At 45.1% G+C, this 20734-nt stretch overlaps 1 protein-coding gene across 2 annotated transcripts in view; it reads right to left on the reverse strand.

Moving 5' to 3' along the window:
* Positions 1–20734, reverse strand: part of mdga2a (MAM domain containing glycosylphosphatidylinositol anchor 2a) — a 1064841-nt gene that overhangs the window by 330847 nt on the left and 713260 nt on the right. For both annotated transcript variants that reach the window (XM_038776329.1, XM_038776328.1), the window contains exon 9: positions 8549–8818. In XM_038776329.1, coding sequence (XP_038632257.1) covers positions 8549–8818 — 270 coding nt within the window. The remainder of the gene's footprint in view (positions 1–8548; positions 8819–20734) is intronic.

Raw genomic sequence — 20734 nt, forward strand, 5'->3', positions numbered from 1 at the left:
GGTGAGGCAGGTTGAGATAGTGGTTAAAAAGACATAAGGAATCCCGAGTTTTATAAATAGAGGGTTTGGAGCATTAAAGTAACAATGTTATGATGAATCTTTATGAAACACTAATTCGGCTTCAACTGGATTACTGCGTGCAACTCTGGGCACTGACAGTCCAGGCAGAGGAGATGGGGAGGAACTGTTCCCATTGGCGAAAGAATCAAGAACAAGACAACAGAAATTTAACATGATTAGTGAAAGAACCAACATGACGACCTGAGGAAAATCTTTTCTCCCCCAGTGAGTGACCCGGACCTGGAGTCCGATGCCTGGGACACCAGTGGAGGATGACTGAATCATGTCTTTCAGAAGGGAATTCCACACCCTTCTATAGCGTGAAGATTTACAGGATTACAGGGAAAGGGTAGGGGAGTTGGACTAGCTGAGCTGCCCTGCCAGAGAGCTGGCAATGGCATGATGGGCCGAATAGCCTCAACGTCTGCTGTAACCATTCTTTGGCTCTACGATTCCACAAGGCCGTCAGCCAATTCAAGACAAAAAGCTGCTGATGAAAGGACACAAACATGAGGCAGTGCGTGGGATTCGTCGGGGGCAGGACGGGAAAATGTGGAGTGTCACACGGGCAACCACGATGCGCACTGGTGACCCTGGCCATAAACACTGATTCTCTCTCCGTAGATGCTACCTTGACCTGATGAGTACTTCCAGCAAAATGTAAACTTCCTCACTGAAATCGTACTGCGGCAAATAGGCGACAAAATGAATGGCCTGAAGTGAACAAAGCGACAATTTTATTGTCAAGTGACTGCACATTCATTTCACTGGAATCTATAGGCATATCCGAGGGGATGTCAAACCTGAGGTCCTGGCAAGAAAGCAAGGAGGGCGAGCGGTAATGAAAGATTGCGGTAGGGAATTGGAAGGACAGAGTACCTAAGAAAGGTGAAATGAAAACCGGCATGACCACGGAAGAGGGGGATCTTGAAGGGGTAAAGGGAAAAGAAGTTTAAAAAAGAAACTCCAAAAGTGGACATGGAGCTTTGGCCTCGAGACCAGAGCGGCAGCTGGAAATCCACGACAATGGCCTCAGAAAGCTTGCGTTAGAGAAGCCTGGTTACATAAAAAATGAGAAAACTAATAGTGAGCAGGGAACAGATAGGAGATCATCAATGGTCCAGAGTTAAAATCAATAGTTGCATGGATGGGTAACGGTAACACAGCAGTCAGCATCAACCAACTATTGTCTGAGTTGAGCAAGCAATTAGGAAGGCAAATGGCCTTACTGTGAGGATCAACATCGAGGGCCGAAGGGCCCGTACTGCGCTGTAGTGTTCTATGTTTCTATGTAGTAGAAGAATACGTCTTGCTACAATTATATCGGGTTTTGGTGAGAACACACCTGGAATACTGTTTGCATTTTGCATGTCCATACATAAGGAAGAATATAGTTGCATTTTACAGCAGCGGTTCCCTGGATTAGTTCCCAGGATAAGAGGATTCCCTATAATGAGAAGCTGGGTAAATTAGTTTTATATTCTATGGATTTTGGGAGAATAGGATATGATCTTATTGAAATGCTCAAGATTTTGAAGGGACTTGACATGACATGGCGGATGCTGAGGGATTATTGCCCCTGGCTGGGAATCTAGAACACTGGGTCACAGTCTAAGGATAAGGGACTGATCATTTAGGACTGAGATGATGAGCAATTTCTTTATTCAAACGGATGTGAATCTTTGGAATTCTCTAATAACAATCTTATTGCCACAAGTAGGCTGACATTAACACTGCAATGAAGTTACTGTGAAAAGCCCCCAGTCGCCACATTCTGGCGCCTGTACGGGTACACAGAGAAATAATTCAGAATGTCCAAATTACCTAATAGCACATCTTTGGACTGTGGGAGGAAACCGGAGCACCCGGAGGAAACCCACGCAGACACGAGGAGAACATGCCATGCAGACTCTGCACAGATAGTGACCCAAGCTGGGAATCGAACCTGGGACCCTGGCACTGTGAAGCAACAGTGCTAACCACAGTGCTACCATGCCTACCTGTAAGTTTTGTGGCTACATCATCATTGAATATATTTCAAAAAAAGATAGACTGATTTTTGATATCTCGGAGAATAGGTGGATATGGGGAGTGGGCAGAAAAGTAGAGTTGAAACTGAAGGAGTGGTGTAGGTTTGCATGGATGGGGCTTGGGGAGTATGTGCAGGAGTGAGGTGGACTATGACTCTTCAGATGAATATTGGAACTGCAGGCTGCCATTTTAAAAGGTTCACGTTTACAGAGCCGTGGGGTTCTCCTGTCTCCGTGCACCTGACCCGGAGACAAAATGGTCTCAGAGAATGAGACAGTTGAATATTGTCCTCCTTGGACACATTTCCAAGCACTTTAATGCCATCCCTGGCTCTCAATGTCGATTGCACTAAACTCTTTGGCAGAAGCTAAAGCTCAGTCACAGACCTTTGTCCCACTATCTGACAGTTACACAATAATAGCTAAATATGTTGTCTCCATGTTGCCAAATTAAGGGTATGTTGAATAATTAAAGTCAAAACAGATGTTTAAAATTGTTTGATTTCTTAATCCAGTCTCTCACAAACACAAAAAGCTCCAAAGACTATTACGGTTATTTAAAGTGATTACAACAATGCTCCAGGCAACTGTTCTTCAGTAAATTATGTTTTGGAAAGAACTTAAGATGCTGATGCCTCAGTGTAACATTTAACCCACACAATCCTAGTTTTTCATTTTCGACATGCGTGGCTTCTGTGAAGATGGCCTCTGTATGTAGATTCCTAGAACAACACAGATAGAACCTGGATCCTCCTTGGCTCAGATGACCCTGCACATGGCCACCGATGATTCAGGAGTCCAGTTTTAAAATCACTCAACATCAAACCAGACTTTAAATTAGTAGCAGTAATGGAAGATTGTCACAGAGTAAATAAATCAGTTGCTGCCTCTGGCAGGATTTGCGACATTCAGAATGCCTCGTGAGGTTTTACAAGATCGTGCGAGATGTCGCGGTCTGAATCTCATCCTCGTTGAGTGAGATTCATATTAACATATTTAAATGAGTCATGAGACTCATTTGAATATGTCTGCGCCCGATTCTCCCAAGGCCTGGGGACTATACCGTCTGCACCTGTGAGACTTGCCATGGCACCGTATAGCACTGGTCTACACTAACTTGGACAAATCATAAGACCACTAAGGGGGGGGGGGGGGGAGGGTCTCCCAGCCCATCAGAGGCTCCCAGGTGGTTGGGCTCCGGGTAAGCTGGTACCCTGGCACTCCCACTGGCACCCGGGCACCTTTGCACAGCCAGCATGGCACCTTGGCATTGACACCTGGACTCCCTGATACTGCTATCATGGCACTGCCAGGGTGCCAGGTTGGCAGTACTATGGTCTGAGTGCCAGGTTGCTTGAGCCAGGGATCAGGCCTAGTGGTGTCCTGCCCACAAGAGATTGGGTGAGCAGGGGATTGAGGACCCGCTAAGAGACAAGTTGGAGCAGTGGGGGTATTTGGGGGGGGGGGGGGGGGGGGGGGGGTGTTCCTGAGGCAGTGGTTGGGATCAAGAGATCAGCGTGGCATTTCGAAATGGCGCCCGATCTCTTCCTTCACTGACAAGCTCAGTAAGTGCAGCCTCAGCGGGGTGCGTCCCCCACCCAGGCCAGAAATAAAATGACAGAGTCCTGTTTGATAGCGGGGTTGTTTTCTGCACTGCAGGCATCTAGAAAGACCCCCCTATACCCGCCCAAAACCAGACTGTTTTGTGCAGTGATGACCAGGAGTTCTGACAGGGATGGTGACTCCCACGTGCCAGGATGAAAGACACCATGGTGTGGATGGAAAGAGAGAAAAGTGAATAATCAAATTGTGTGGCAATAGCCATGATCTACAATTGATGGCAAAGGCTGTTGGCCCTGTGAACATTCCGGCCGTATTGCTGAAGAGCTATAATTTGGAAATAGCCATGCCCCTCTAGCCAAAATGTTCCAGTAGACCCTACAACATCGGCATCGACCAGAACAATGTAATGAATTTGTATGACAAGATTGCTCTCATCCTTTATTAACAAAGCCACTCCCTTTCCTCCCGTCCTTTCAAAATGGCAGATACCCTTGAATATTCAGGTCCCAGCTATTGTTACTTTGACCATGTCTCTGTTAAAGTTACCATATTATACTCATTTATTTCTATTTGCACTATGAATTCACTTATTTTGTTACAAATGCAGTACGCATTCAATCTTTAATTCTGACATTTTGCCATTCTCCCCTATTCTGACTCGATTAGCGGGTGCACTCTTTTGTTTGAATGTTCTATTCTTTCCTGTCACATTTGGATATCATTGTCCACATTGTTACCCTTCACCTATTGCCTTGTCCTTTCTCTTTACATTTCTAAATCTCTCCTCACTTCAATCCTCCTCCCCACAATTTAATTTAGAGCCTTCTCCACAGCTCTGATTATACAATTCGCCAGTACACTGGTCCCTGTGTGGTTCAGGTGTAGACCATGCCGCACTGGTACTGGTACCAGTTTCCCATGAATCAAAGACCACTTCTTCCACACCAATCTTAGAGCCATGCATTCACTGTCTAATCTTACCCTCTGCCAATTTGCTCATAGCTCAGGCACCAACCCACAGATTAACACCTTTGCGGTTCTGTTTTTAAAATTTAGCCCCGAGATGCTCACCATTCCCCAGCAGAACCTCTTTCATAGTCCTACCTATGTCATTGTGAACCACGACTATTTGAACGTTCCCCTCCCCCTCCAAGCTCTTCTCCACCCCTGAGGAGATGTCCTTAACCCTGGCACCTGTCACGCAACACAGCCTTCGGGACTTGGTTCTTGGCTCCAGAGAACAGTATCTATCCCCAGAACTATACTGCCCACTACTCCAATTATATTCCTTTTATTCCACCCACCCCCCCCCCCATGTTTAAATGGCTCCTTGCACCACAGTGCCATGTTTAGAAGCCTCATCCTCCCTCAAGTCTCTGCTCTCAGCACACAAGTTGCAAGAACCTCAAACCTGTTGCACTTGGGCTCAGGGTCCTTCATTGCTACTTTCTGGATCCCCATATTGCCTCACTCATCGTCACACAGAATCACAGAATAGCACAGTGCAGAGGAAGCCCTTTGGCTCATTGAGTCTGCACCAACATGTGAAAAACAACTGGCTGACCTACGTATTCCCATTTACCAGCATTTGGCCCATAGCCTTGAATGTTATGATGTGCCAACTGTTCATTTAGGTAGTTTATTAAAGGATGTGAGGCATCCCGTCTCTACCACTCTCCCCGGCAGTGTATTCCAGACCATCACCACCCTCTGGGTATAAGAGTTTTCCCTTACATCCCACCTAAGCATCTTGCCCCTCACCATGAACTTGTGTCCCCTCGTGACTGACCCTTCAACTAAAGGGAACAGCTGCTCCCTATCCACCATGTCCACTCATAATCTCGGACACTGCGATCAGGTCACCCCTCGCTCTTCTCTGTTCCAACCAGAGCAACCCAAGCCTATCCAACCTCTCTTCATAACTTAAATGTTCCATCCCAGGCAACATCCTGGTGAATCTCCTCTGCATCCCCTCCAGTTTAATCACGTCTTTCCGATGAGGTGCCGACCAAAATTGCACACCGTACGCCAGCTGTGGCCTCACCAAAATTCTATACCACTCCAACATGACCTCCCTGGATTTATAATCTATGTCTTGATTGATAACGGCAATTGTCCCACTCCCTCCGGTCCCTGACCACAGGGCAAATCTGAAGTACCCAGTCTTAACAGTGTGGCTGACACCTGGAACAAAGTGCCCAGGTAACTTCCTCCTGGCCTGATGCATCACAGCATCCAAAACCCGAACTCCAGTTCATCTGAGCCAACCTTCCTCAAGTTGCAAAGCTCTACTGCAGATGTGGTTGCTATTGGTGCTTCCTATTGTGAGGGATGGTGTTCACCAGCCCTCACATTACTACAGCTGCAATATATCACCTACTCTATCATCTTTATTATGTTTAATTTTTACTAATTAAGTTTCAAGTTCAGAAATATCACTCAAACATAAATTAACTAGTTGAGCTATAAAGTTCGTACAATACTTCTATCTTCCTCATGCAGTTTTAAGCTACTGTCCATGATCATTGTTAAAATTGCCTTGAACACTCCTTCGGATAGACCTGTGCTGGTCATTCTTAAGAGAGATCAGAGTGTTTATACATAGGAGTGTGCTCATGCTGTCCAGTCTCTTCTTGGACATTAGGCTAACCCAGAGGTGTAACACTCCAATCTGCTTCGAATTTGAATTGTATAGTGTGTCTTTCTTATGTACCCATATTTGAATTTTTCTGATCTTCCAAAGATAGACTGAACATTTAATGAGATACTCCTAGATAAGGCAGGATAGGAATAATTAAGCTGCTTTATTTTATAGGTAGAAAGTTAATATTCTGCTCAGAGATATAATCAAATATCAGCTTGACTCAGCTAACAATGGGAGCTTTCATGAGAATAGAGAAACTAATAAGGGTTTGCAGCACTGTCCCTCTCAGTGCTGCTTAATTAACTTTTCATAGAATCATCGAATCCCTGCAGTGCAGAAGGAGGCCATTCGGCCCATCAAGTCTGCGCTGACCCTCGGAAAGAGCACATCTCCACCTTATTCCAATAACCCATTAGCCTAACCTACACCTCCCTGGACACTAAGGGGCAATTTAGCATGGTCAGTCCACCCAACCCGCACATCTTTGGATTGTGGGAGCAAACCGGGACACTTGGAGATAACAGACGATGCACAGGGAGGATGTGCAAACTCCACACAGAGAGTTACCCAAGGGCGGAATTGAACCCAGGTCCCTGGCGCTGTGAAGCAGCAGTGCTAACCACTGTGCCTCGGTACCACCTTCAGATCGGACATTGGGAGGAATGAGCTTCCCTGGCACTAGATCAGGTTTCCTTCCTGACAGATACCCGACAACTGGTTTTATCTCTTTTTTTTCCCCTCACACATATAGTCAGTCAGCTTGACTCTTTCCCGATAAGGGATTTTCTAGTAAAGCTGTCCATAACAAAATGCTGCTGCTTCTCCCCACCATCATATCACTTTAGAGTGCAGGAATGAGGAAATTGTCTCTTACTGTTCTCAAAATCAATACTGGCTAATTTGGTTTAATGGACATGGGGTGAAACAATTGACCGATCCTGAGATAGACTGTGAACTCTGATATCCCACAAGCTGGTTCGTCTGGCTTCAATCCATATTTTCAACGTCTACAGTCTTGGGATTTTTCCTTTTTAAAGCCTGTGATTAGTCACTTTGGTTTCATATATAATGCTCAAAAATAATTTGTTCCCAATGAATGAAAAAAACAGACCAAAAACTCTCATGCATAATAATCACGAACCGTGAAAGGGTTCATAAATGTCATCTCAACATAGACCACCTGCCTTATTAACTCTCCACCATCTTTTTTTATAGGTAAGAAGTTCTGACAATAATTATTTTTGATGATGGTTATTAATTCAGTTTATTTTAGTTTTAGACTTGTAATTCAGTCTTCAGATGGCTAGAAAATACCTTTAATCTCCTGCTGCTGATATGTATTATGATGGCAGTAAAATGAAATCATGCTAATAGCGCTTAGAAGCTGAGCTGGAAATACAGTACAGCAGGATTTTACTGGGTGCTGGATCCTTGGCCAAAATGTTGTTGGGGAGCCGGCGATGACCCCCCCCCCCCCCCCCCCAACAGCTGCTCTGCAGTGTTAATTGCTTTGAGGTCAGACTTCCACCCTTATCTCAGAAGGAAGTCGCATCTTGATGAGCTGCCAGCCAATCAGATTGGTAAACAGTGGCGACTGCTTTGACAGCTGCCCGACCCACTACATTGAGGACTCCAGGTAAGTCTGTAGTTGGGTCTCTTGGTGAAGGGTTGAGGGAGGGAGGCAGGAGTTGGGGGACTGGGATAAAGAGCCGGGGAGGGGGAGGGGAGGAGGTTAAAAGCAGGGTGGGGGGGAGATGATCTCAGGTGGGCGCCTCCAATGGGCCCAGGGTGCCAGCAAAGGAGGTTGGGAGGTTGCCCCCTGCTCCTTGCCTGATACCAACCCGGCTTCCAAAAGGTATGGGAATCCATCCACTGTAGTTAGAATACTGGGAGCGGCAGGATGAGGGCCTCAAGTGGCCATTCCCAAGGCCGTTTGGTAACTGCCCGATATCACCCCCCTCACCCTGGAAAATTCAGACAGGTCAGGAAAGGCAGATAGGTGGTGGTAAGGTAATCTGCTGGATTTTACTTAGTCCCTGCCTCGCCTGCAAACTCACTGGCAGGGAACATCAAATCCAGCCCTATTTTAACTGCAGACTGAGGTCACTGTGGTAAATACATTGCAGAATGTTCTTCTGTCAGGCGAATGAGACAAAGCAGGATATGAATAATCTTTCCAGTGACAATAGGGAAATAATATGCAGTCCATAATACAAAAAAATGGCATATTAATGACATTTGGAATGTGTACCTGTCACAAGGAAACTACAGGTGCCAGCGCCAGCCTCATTTATTATGCTGCAGTTGTAAACTCCGTAGCTGTCCTTGGAAAGATTGTCCACTCTGATCTGCGTATAATCCTGTGACTCAAAGCGTCCGGTCAGTAAAATCTTATTGCCCAGCTTCCATTCAAAGGTTAGTACGCGGGTTGGGTAAGCTTTCAATACTCTGCACGTCATGGTAATGCTCCTGCCTTGACCCTGCCGAATCTCCAGAAATGTAGGCTCCACACTGGGTGGGTCTGCAAAATGGAAAAAACATACTTATATTAACATATATGTTCATTTTTGTGATGATTTTCTTAATGCTAAACAAAAGATTTGGACAAAGCTCAGTATCATTCTCATTTTCAAAGGCAGCATCCAGTGAAGTAACTAATGGAGACTATTAGCCACAATTAATAACGGGCGAGATCTTCCCACTCTTCTTGCCGGCGGAATCTTCTAGCCCCGCCAACGGTGCACCTCTGCCAGGTGTTTCCCAGCAGTGTGGGGTGGAATCAATGGGAAATCCCTCACCTTCGCATGAGTTTCATGCAGATGTTGCATTTGCACATTAATTACCTATTATCAAGTTAAATCTAGGAGCTAATTGTATAACTAGGGTGCGATTTTCCAACAATTGCACAGAGTATTGAATCAGGTGAGAAAGGCAGTGTGAAATTCATTGGTTTCACAGCTGCTTTTTCTAGTCAGATCAAACGGCACTCTGTAATTTCAAAGTGCTTCAAGCACAGCCTGATGGGGGGGGGGTACAGCCTGATGGGGGGGGTACAGGAGGCTGGAGCTACACTCGCTGACAAAGCCAGGGTCCAGAGATATGGGTGCCCTTTTTATGGGGTGCCCCGATCTCAAATTGAAGCTAAAGACCACCTCCCCCATCATTGATGTCTTTTTGGCGTCAGAGCCCCTTCCCACCCCTCAACCCCAACTGCAGGCATCATCCCCCCTCACCCCCCCCCCCCCCCCCAAACGATCGCCACTGCCCCTCACCCACATAATGTGAAGCCCCAAAAGATATTCCCTGAAGGCCCTGCCCTTGGTCCCACCCCTGACCCTGCTCCTGGCAATGCCAGGGTGCCAGGTGACTGTACCAGGGCACTGCCCAGCCATGTCCCTCACCACCCAGGGGCTATGCTCACCTCCGAGACCCCAGTGCGGCCATCACAACTGGTTTCTGTTTTTGGAACCCAGAAATGTTTCCTGTTGTCCTGACTTCACGTTGGAGGGGGGAACATACTGCAAACCTGGAAGCAATGGCGTAAAGCCACTTTTGTACATTAAAATGTATGGTAATCAGGTTCACGCCCGCAATGAGCGTGAACCTGATTACGTTGTTAGTGGGGGGCAGGGGCAGGGAAGGTCTCAAAGTGAGATCTTGCTGGTGCAATTTCCACTCTGGCCCTCTCGCAAGAGCTGACCACCATTACGGGATTTGCGTCCATGGTAAAATGGGCCAGAAAATCGCCTCCCTAGTCTTTTAACCAACATAATAAGCATTAATGATTGTCATTCAATTTCTGGCTTATGAAGAAAATAATTAAAAGTTTAGTGTCGCTTTTTTAGGTAGTTAATTGACGGAAATTTTAGAAATGTCCAAGTTCAAATCAAATATCTTGCTTTTTTATCGGTCTCTTTTTTCTCTCTTACCTAATACAATCTTAATTTACAATTTTTATTTATCATTCTAAACGTGGGCGGCACGGTGGTGCAGTGGTTAGCACTGCTGCCTCATGATGCCAAAGACCTGGGTTCAATCCCGGCCCCGGGTCACTGTCCGTGTGGAGTTTGCACATTCTCCCCCACAATCTAAAAAGATGTGCAGGCTAGGTGGATTGGCCATGCTAAATTGCCCCTTATTCGTAAAAAAGGATTAGGTACTCTCAATGTATTTTTTTTTAAATCGTTCCAAACCTGGTCTAATGTTTATTTTTATTTCCTTTATCCAATATGGGCGCCACTGGCTTAGCCAGCATTTATTGCCCATTCTTTTTTATTACATTTAGAGTACCCAATTATTTTTTTTCCCAATTAAGGGGCAATTTAGTGTGGCCAATCCACCTAACCAGCACATCTTTGGGTTGTGTAGACACGGGGAGAATGCACAAACTCCACATGGACAGTGACCCAGGGCCGAGATTCGAACCTGGCTCCTCAATGCCGTTGTTGCCCATTCTTAATTGCTTTTGAACTGCTCGGCCATTTCAGAAGACAGTTAAGAATCAATCGCATTGCTGTGGGTCTGGAATCAGAAGTAGTTCGGACCAGGTAAGGATGGCAGTTTCCTTCCTTAAAGGGCATTAATGAACCAGATGGGTTTTTACAACAATCATTGATGTGTTCATGGTCATCATTACCAAGACTAGCGTTATATTCCAGATTCCTAATTTATTAATATCATTTGAATTTTGTGGTGGGAATTGAAGCCTGGAAAATTAGCCCGGGATTCTGGATTACGAGACCAGTGAGATTAACACTATGCCATCATCTCCCCCCAATGCATCCCATTTAATTAAATGTCCTTCGCTGTTTATTTCTCAGTCATTAAATGTCATTAATTAAGGAGGTTCACTGTTGGTTCCATTGTTCACCAAGATTGCTCTCATTCACTGTGTTCAGTTCAAAATGCCAGCGATGCACATGAAGAATAAAATGGTGATCTGAAGGGTACACGGAAAGTCTAACTAACTTGGCAGGTCACAAGATGCCCCACTCCAACAAATTCCATCCCAATGATATAACCTGGAAAGTAGTAATTGTTCATAAACACAACAGCCATTTTGCACATGGCAAAACCCCCAGTTGAAATATTAGTGGAGCATCAATGGGCAGAATGCTGGGAGTTTAATTCTTGTCATAGGTTCATATAGGGGATTTTCACAGTAACTTCATTGCAGCATTAATGTAGGCCTACTTGTGACACTAATAAAGATTATTATTATTATTATTATTATTAACTCCACTGTTATAATTGGCTGCGGGGACCTGGAAAGCTTAGAAAAAGTTGCATTCCTGGGATTGTGTGACCCCCCACCGATAAAGGTTCATTCCAGAGAACATCGATAAAGCTGAAATGTATTTGGTACTGGGTAATGAACCAGGACAGGTGTTAGATTTGGAGGTAGGTGAGCACTTTGGTGATAGTGACCACAATTCAGTTATGTTTACTTTAGCAATGGAAAGGGATAGGTATATACCGCAGGGCAAGAGTTATATCTGGGGGAAAGGCAATTATGATGCGATGAGGCAAGACTTAGGATGCATCGGATGGAGAGTAAAACTGCAGGGGATGGGCACAATTGAAATGTGGAGCTGTTTCAAGGAACAGCTACTGCGAGTCCTTGATAGGTATGTACCTGTCAGGCAGGGAGGAAGTGGTCGAGCGAGGGAACTGTGGTTTACTAAAGTAGTTGAATCACTTGTCAAGAGGAAGAAGAATGTTTATGTAAAGATGGGACGTGAAGGTTCAGTTAGTGCGCTCGAGAGTTACAAGTTAGCTAGGAAGGACCTAAAGAGAGAGCTAAGAAGAGCCAGTAGGGGACATGAGAAGTCTTTGGCAGATAGGATCAAGGATAACCCTAAAGCTTTCTATAGATATGTCAGGAATAAAAGAATGACTAGGGTAAGAGTAGGGCCAGTCAAGGACAGTAGTGGGAAGTTGTGCGTGGAGTCCGAGGAGCTAGGAGAGGCGCTAAATGAATATTTTTTGTCAGTATTCACGCAGGAAAAAGACAATGTTGTCGAGGAGAATACTGAAATACAGGCTACTAGACTAGTAGGGCTTGAGGTTCATAAGGAGGAGGTGTTAGCAATTCTGGGAAGTGTGAAAATAGATATGTCCCCTGGGCCGGATGGGATTTATTCTAGGATTCTCTGGGAAGCTAGGGAGGAGATTGCTGAGCCCTTGGCTTTGATCTTTATGTCATCATTGTCTACAGGAATAGTGCCAGAAGACTGGAGGATAGCAAATGTTGTCCCCTTATTCAAGAAGGGGAGTAGAGACAACCCCGGTAACTATAGACCAGTGAGTCTTACTTCTGTTGTGGGCAAAGTCTTGGAAAGGTTTATAAGAGATAGGATTTATAATCATCTAGAAAGGAATAATTTGATTAGGGATAGTCAACACGGTTTTGTGAAAGGTGGGTTGTTCCTTACAAACCTTATTGAGTTCTTTGAGATGGTGACCAAACAGGTGGACGAGGGTAAAGCAGTTGATGTGGTGTAAATGGATTTCAGTAAAGCATTTGGTAAGGTTCCCCATGGTAGGCTATTGCAGAAAATACGGAGGCATGGGATTCAGGGTGATTTAGCAGTTTGGATCAGAAATTGGCCCGCTGTAAGAAGACAGAGGGTGGTGGTTGATGGGAAATGTTCAGCCTGGAGTTCAGTTACTAGTGGTGTACCACAAGGATCTGTTTTGGGGCCACTGCTGTTTGTCATTTTTTATAAATAACCTGGAGGAGGGCGTAGAAGGATGGGTGAGTAAATTTGTAGATGACACTAAAGTCGGTGGAGTTGTGGACAGTGCGGAAGGATGTTGCAGGTTACAGAGGGAGATAGATAAGCTGCAGAGCTGGGCTGAGAGGTGGCAAATGGAGTTTAATGCAGAAAAGTGTGAGGTGATTTATTTTGGAAGGAGTAACAGGAAGACAGAGTACTGGGCTAATGGTAAGATTCTTGGCAGTGTGGAAGAGCAGAGAGATCTCGGTGTCCATGTACATAGATCCCTGAAAGTTGCCATCCAGGTTGATAAGGCTGTTTAGAAGGCTTACGGTGTGTTAGCTTTTATTGGCAGAGGGATTGAGTTTCGGAGCCATGAGGTCATGTTGCAGCTGTACAAAACTCTGGTGCGTCCGCATTTGGAGTATTGCATGCAGTTCTGGTCGCCGCATAATAGGAAGGATGTGGAAGCATTAGAAAGGGTGCAGAGGAGATTTATCAGGATGTTACCTGGTATGGAGGTAAGATCTTGGGCGCGATTCTCCGCTCCCCACACGGCCTGGGAGAATCACGGGAGGGCCCCCCGACAATTTTTCCGTCCCCCTGGCGCAGCCCGCGATCCCCCCCCCCCCCCCCCCGGCTCGGAAAAATCGCCGCTCGCCGTTTTTCACGGCGAACGGCGATTCTCCGAGCCTGATGGACCGAGCTGCCGGCCCTTCACGCCCGTTTCACGACGGTGGCAAACACACCTGGTCGCTGCATTTGTGAAACGGGCGCCAGATGCCCGTTTGGGGCATCTAGGGGCCCGATTGGGACGGGAGCATCACGACTGTGCTCGGGAGGGGACAGGCCCGCGATCGGTGCCCACCGATCGTCGGGCCAGCGTCCAAAACGGACGCACTCTTTCCTCTCCGCCACCCGGCAAGATCAAGCCACCACGTCTTGCCAGGCGGCTGAGGAAAAAGACGGTCAATGCGCATGCGCGGGTTCGTGCCGTCTGCGTGATGAAGTCATCTGCGCATGCGCGGATGACCACATCCTCGGCGTGACGAGGTCACTGCCGAGAAAGACAGAGGCCCGCTCGTAGCCCCCCGGGTGGGGGTGAATTATGTGTGGGGAGCTGGCTCCGAGGCCGTCGTGAACGTTGGCCGAATTCACGACAGCCTTCACGAATTTGGCCCCCTACGGAGAATTCCACCCCTTATGAGGAAAGGCTGAGGGACTTAAGGCTGTTTTCGTTAGAGAGAAGGTTAAGAGGTGACTTAATTGAGGCATACAAGATGATCAAAGGATTAGATAGGGTGGACAGTGAGAGCCTTTTTCCTCGGATGGTGATGGCTAGCATGAGGGGGCAAAGCTTTAAATTGAGGGGAGATAGATATGGGACAGATGTCAGAGGTAGATTCTTTCCTCAGACAGTAGTGAGGGCGTGGAATAACCTGCCTGCAACAGTAGTGGACTCGCCAACATTAAGGGCATTTAAATGGTCATTTGATAAACATATGAATGATAAGGGAATAGTGAGGATGGGCTTTAGAGTGGTTTCACAGGTTGGCGCAACATCGAGGGCCGAAGGGCCTGTACTGCGCTGTAATGTTCTATGTTCTATAAGGTCCAGGGAGGTTACAGGGTATCATAGCTTTAGCATCCTTTTTGAAAGACAGCACTTCTATTATAGGATGTAATATCCTGCAATATCTAACGAGATCATGTCTTCAGATCTTGACATGAGGCTTTTAACCTATATCCTTTGAATTCTGAGATAAAAGTTCAACCAATTGAAGCAAACACACGCTTGCTAATGATGTAAACAAGTCACAGGTGACATTTTAAAGCTGGGTTTGTACATTGGACACTGATTATGTTGAAAATATGAACATACATACGGACATATGAAATAGGAATTGAAGTAGGCCATTCGGCCCCTCGGGCCTGCTCCGCCATTTGTTAAGATCACAGCTGATTTGTGTACTTCAAGTTCTACATTCCCATCTGCCCCTTTTGTTCTCCTGCCTAAATATAATCTTTCTACCTCCACCTTAAAACTATTCAGTGACCTCGCCTCCACCGCCTTCTGAGGCAAAGAATCCCAAAGTTGCACAACCCTCTCAGAAAAAGGTTATCCTCACCACTGCCTTAAAAGGCATTCCCCTAATTTTAAAACAGTATCCACTACATCTGGACTCACCCACAAGAGGAAACATCCTTTCCACATCCACCTTGTCAAGAACATTCAGGATCTTATAGACTTCAACCAAGTCACCCCTCACTCATCTACGCTCCAATACATACAAGCCCAGTCTGTCTAACCTTCCCTCAGAAGACAATCTGCTCATTCCAGGTATCAATCCAGTCAACTTCCTCTGAACTGTGTCTAATGCAACTTCCATCCTTCCTTAAATTATGAGACCAAAACTGCATACAATATTTGAGATGTGGTCTCACCAATGCTCAATATCAGGCATTTTCCAAGTGGGGGTCGCGACCCACCCGTGGGTCATGGGCAGGTGTCGGGAGGGTTGCGGAGCCATCCATTGCGGTGTTCCCGATCACGGGAATTCAGGCGCAATGGCCGCATCAGCTGGCTTTTAAAAATGCTGGCTGTGAGCAGCTTTAAAAATGATGGACGTGACTGGCGTCAAAAATGCAGGCGCAGTGCGCATGCATGCCCGCTCATCAGTGCACATGCCCGGAGTCCAGAGAGAAACATCACCTCCTCCTGATGTCAGCGCGCTGACCCAGGAGAAGATTTTTTTTTAAATTCAGTCTTTCTGCATATATGTCTTGAATATGCTCAATGGCTGAGCCTGCAGAACTCTCATTGGTAGTGAATTTTAGAGGTAAAAAGATACACAATACTTTGAGTTAAGTAATTCCTCCTCATCTATGTCAAAAATCATCACATTGTAATTTGCAGACAATATCACCAGGCTGTAAATCATCCATCTGAGGAAAGCTTACATTCTACATCTGCCCTGTAGAGTCCTGAGAGCATAATGCTTGTTTCAATGAGGCCATTTCTCATTCTTCACCACTCTAGACTATAGAATATAAGCCCAGGCTAACCTTTCTCATTAGAGGTAAGAAAAAATGGTCGGTCGGGAATGTCGGCCGGCATGGGTCACGAAGGTCAGCCGGCTGGGTCCCGGAGAATGGCCGGTTGGTAAAAATGGGTGCCCACAAAAAAGTTTGAAAAACACTGCTCTATATAACTGAGGCACAACATTGTTACTTTTCCGTTCATTTTGTCTTATAGTAAAATATAGCATTCCATTAGCCTTCCTAATTATTTCCAAACTATCTTCTTGTGATTTATGCATGAAAACACTTAGATCCCTCTGCACCTCGGAGTTCGGCAATTGTTCTCCATTTGAGTGATTCTTCCTGCCAAAATGAACAACTTCCCATTGTACGCCATCTGCCAGATTTTTGCCCATTCACTAAAATCTCCTTTGAACCCCCTCTAATACAATTACGTCCTTCCTTAAATAGGGAGATCAAAACTGCACACAGTATTCAAGATCGGTCTCACCAATACTCTGTATAACTGGAGCAAAACATCCTTACTTTTCAATTCTTCTCATAATAAAGGATAGCATTCCAGTAGCCTTCTTAATTACTTGTTGCATATTAACTTTTTGAGACTTATGCACAAGGACGCCTAGATCCCTCTGCACCTCGGAATTCTGCAGTTGTTCTCCATTTAAGTAATACTCTGCTTTTTTATTCTTCTTGCCAAAGTGACCAACTTCACATTTTCCCACAGTATACTCCATCTCCCAGACTTTTTCCCACTCACTTAACCTTTCTATATCCATCTGCAACTTCCTTATGTCCTCTTGACAACATATTTTCCCACACATCCTTGTGTCATCTGCACATTTAGTTCCCATGCCTTCACTCCCCTCATCAAAGTCATTGATTTAAATTGTATAAGATTGAGACCCCAGCACAGAGCTCTGCAGGACTTCACTTTTTACATCCTACCAATCAGAAAATGAGCCATTTATGCATACTCTCTGTTTTCTGCCAGGCACCCAATCATTGATCCACGTTAATATGTTCACCCCTACACCTGAGCTTTTATATTTGCAATAACCTTTGATGTGACACCTTGTCAAATGCCTTCTGGAAATTGAAACACCAGCCTACTTGCTCCTCTTTACCCATAGCACATGTGACTTACAGAAACATGGAAAATAGAAGCAGGAGGAGGCCATTCGGCCCTTCTAGCCTGCTCCGCCATTCATTATGATTGTGGCTGATCATCGAGTTCTGATCCCACCTCCCCCCCCATTTCCCTTAATTCCTTTAGCCCCAGTAGCTATATCTAATTATTTCTTGAAATTACACAATGTTTTGTCCTCAACTACTTTCTGTGATAGCGAATTCCACAGATTCACCACTCTCTGGGTGAAGAAATTTCTCCTCACCTCAGTCCTAAAAGGTTTACCCCTCACCTTCAAACTATGATCCCTAGTTTTGGTCCCCCCACCATGGGAATGTTCTTTCTGAATCTACCCTGTCTAATCCTGTTAGAATTGTGTACGTTTGTATGATATCCCCTCTCAAATAACTTTGACTCTTTCAAAAAACTCCAATAAATTGGTTAAACATAATTCCCCAATAGAAAATCATGCTGACTCTTCCCTATTACCTTGAGTTTCTATAACCTTCCTAATGAATGATTCTAATACCTCCCCAAGACAGATGTTAAGCTAATGCCTATTGTATCCGGTTTTCTGCGTCCTCCCCTTCTTGAATAGTGGGGTTATATTCACTATTTTCCAGTCTGATAGAACCTTTCCAGAATCTACTAAATTTTGAAAAGATAATACCAACACATCTACTACCTCAGTAGCCACCTCTCGGGGGATGAAATCCATCAGGAGCCAGAGACCTGTCAGCCGGCAGCTCCATCAGTTTGCACAGTCCAGTCTCCCTCGTGATTGCAATCTCACCAACCTCCCCCCTCCCTTCCACCTCTTGATTTACAGCTTTTACAGTTTTCGTATCCTCCACAGTGAAGACAGAAGCAAAATATTTGTTCATTTCATCCGCCACGTCCTTATTATTTACTATTAACTCCCCATGGTCCTTCTCCAGAGGACCACCACTTATTTTGCTTACTCTTTTCCTTTTTAAATACTTGTAGAAACTCTTGCTCTCTGTTTTTATATTATTATGTGGCCCTGTCCCATACTCTAATACAATTGTTCCCAAACTGGGTTCCATGGAATCTGAGGGTTCTGTGGGACTCCTCCAGCGCTTCTGCGGTAGGTCCGGCCCTTTTAGATTTAAAAAATAGCCTCCCTTGCTGCTTACCCTATCAATGGCGTGTCTTTTTATTGGCTTTTTATTGGCTATTGACGGGCAGACCAGTCAGTTAGAAGAACTGGGACTGGGCTTGGGACTGGGGTCAAGGCAGGGGCCCGAAAGAAGGAAGAATGGGTGAGAAAGGGTAGCGTGTGTGAGGGTGTGAGTGAGAGTGGATCTGGGTGAGGAACATGTGCCTGAGTGGGTACTCCCATTAAAAAAGTATTTGTTGAACAACAGAACTTTATAATAATAAATCTGTAAGTCGTAGAAACAAGCTTGTTTTTGTATGTTTGTACATTTTGCACAATAATAATCATTAAGTCTTCATAAAACTGTTATTCAGCGCTTCCTTCTAGGGAGGTCAAAAGGCATCCACTGCTGGAAAAGCTTGGGAAATCCTGGCCTAATCTCTTTCTCCTGATTACCCTTTAGTTATTCTCTAAAGGGTATATTCTGACCAATCATCTTATCTACCATTCACCTTTGTGCAGTTGTCTGCTTTTTCCTTAGTATTGATGCTTTCCTTAACTTCTTTAGTTAACCATGGATCGTGGGTACTCCCCTTAGAATTTTTCTTCATAGTAGGAATATAGTTATTCGATAACATCCCCTTCGATATCTGTCATTGGTTTTCTATTGATGTATTTCCTAGCCTTGTGGCCCAATTCAGTAGAACTAGCTCAGCTTTCATGCCCACATAGTTGCCCTTATTTAAGTTTAAAGTACTAGTCTTAGACCCACTCTAATCCTTTTCCATCAGGTGCAAATTTAAAACAAATTGTGATCACTTCTACGTAGAGGGTGCCTTTATTCTGAGGTTATCAATTAATACTGTCACATTACAAAATACCAAGTCTATATAACCTGCTCTCTGGTTGCATGACCTGCAGTTCTTTTTTTTTTTTCTTTTTAAAATTTAGAGTACCCAATTATTTTTTCCAATTAAGGGGCAATTTAGTATGGCCAATCCACCTATCCTGCACATCTTTTGGGTTGTGGGGGTGAAACCCATGCAGACACGGGGAGAATGTGCAAACTCCTCACGGACAGTGACCCAGAGCCGGGATTCGAACCGAGGTCCTCAGCGCCGTAGGCAGCAATGCTAACCACTGTGCCACCGGGCTGCCCCCTGACCTGCAGCTCTAAGAAACTATCTCGAAGGCATTTTATGAACTCCTCACTCAGGCTACTACTGCCAACCTGATTTTTGCAGTTTTTGTGGAGGTTAAAATTGTTATATATGTGGGTTATTATAGTTGTGTGCAATGCTTCTCTAAGATCCCAGTCACATGAAATACATGACTTCATTCAGCTGCTTTGCGGGCTTTCAGGGAGTCTAAAACCAAACCCTGTGCAGTGAGGACTAATAAACCTCTGTTAATCTTTCATCAAACCGACGTGCTTCTGCAGTCCTATTTCTTTTGTACCGTTAGTCTAAAGACACAACAGTTTACAAAAAGAAAACTGGCAACAAGAGCGGTGTCAGAAGAAAGAAGAACCTTTTTACCTTTCAAATATTGTTGGTTGGGAACAGCTTCAATTGATCAATCTATCAATTGATGAACAAAGGTCAGAAATGGCTCAATGGGCCAAATCCTTAGTGCCTTACAGGGGGTACAGTGTTACCTAGATAATTGTCATAACCCTCACAAGGACCATGGGCAAACCATCATTGATCTCCCCGTGGGATTCGTGGAGTACAAGTTTCCCAGTTAAGGGATGGAGGCCAACCACCTGGGATTTGTTATGAGCCAACATAAAAGCTGGCTAAAAAGGCCTGGTATGGTTCATCCTCCCAGCTAAGATTGCACTGGGAGTGATATGCTTCATTATGCAGACCTTTGTCAATAGTGTAAATAAATCTATGTTTGTTTACTGCAAACCATCTTCTGAGTCATTAAACTGGCGATGAGAATTAAAGGAACAACACAATTCGCAGCATTGGAATCATATTTAACACTGAAATGAAACTAGGACTGGTTACTTTCACATCTGAAACATTGCCTCACGCCTTCCGTGCCTCGCATTATCTACAGCCAAAACCCTCATAGAATCATAAGCTGGTTACATCACAGAAGGGGGCCATTTGGCCCATCATGTCTGTGCTGGCCCTCTCCTCGTAGCTCAACATTTTATTATCCTTATCAGATAGTGATTCGATTCCATTTTGAAAGCCTCTGTTGAACCTGTCTCCACTCCGTTCACAGGCAGTCCATTGAACCTGCCTCCACCACACTCACAGGCAGTGCATTCCATTTATTGCATGAGAAAGCTTTTCCCCATGCCTTTGTCTCTTTTGCTAATTATCTTAAATCTGTGACCTCAGGTTTTTGGTTCTTCCAAGGAGAACATATTTCCCCTATCTACTCTGTTCACACCACTCCTCATTTTGAATACCT

This window comes from Scyliorhinus canicula, chromosome 2 (assembly GCF_902713615.1).
Source record: "Scyliorhinus canicula chromosome 2, sScyCan1.1, whole genome shotgun sequence".
NCBI classification, from domain to species: domain Eukaryota; kingdom Metazoa; phylum Chordata; class Chondrichthyes; order Carcharhiniformes; family Scyliorhinidae; genus Scyliorhinus; species Scyliorhinus canicula.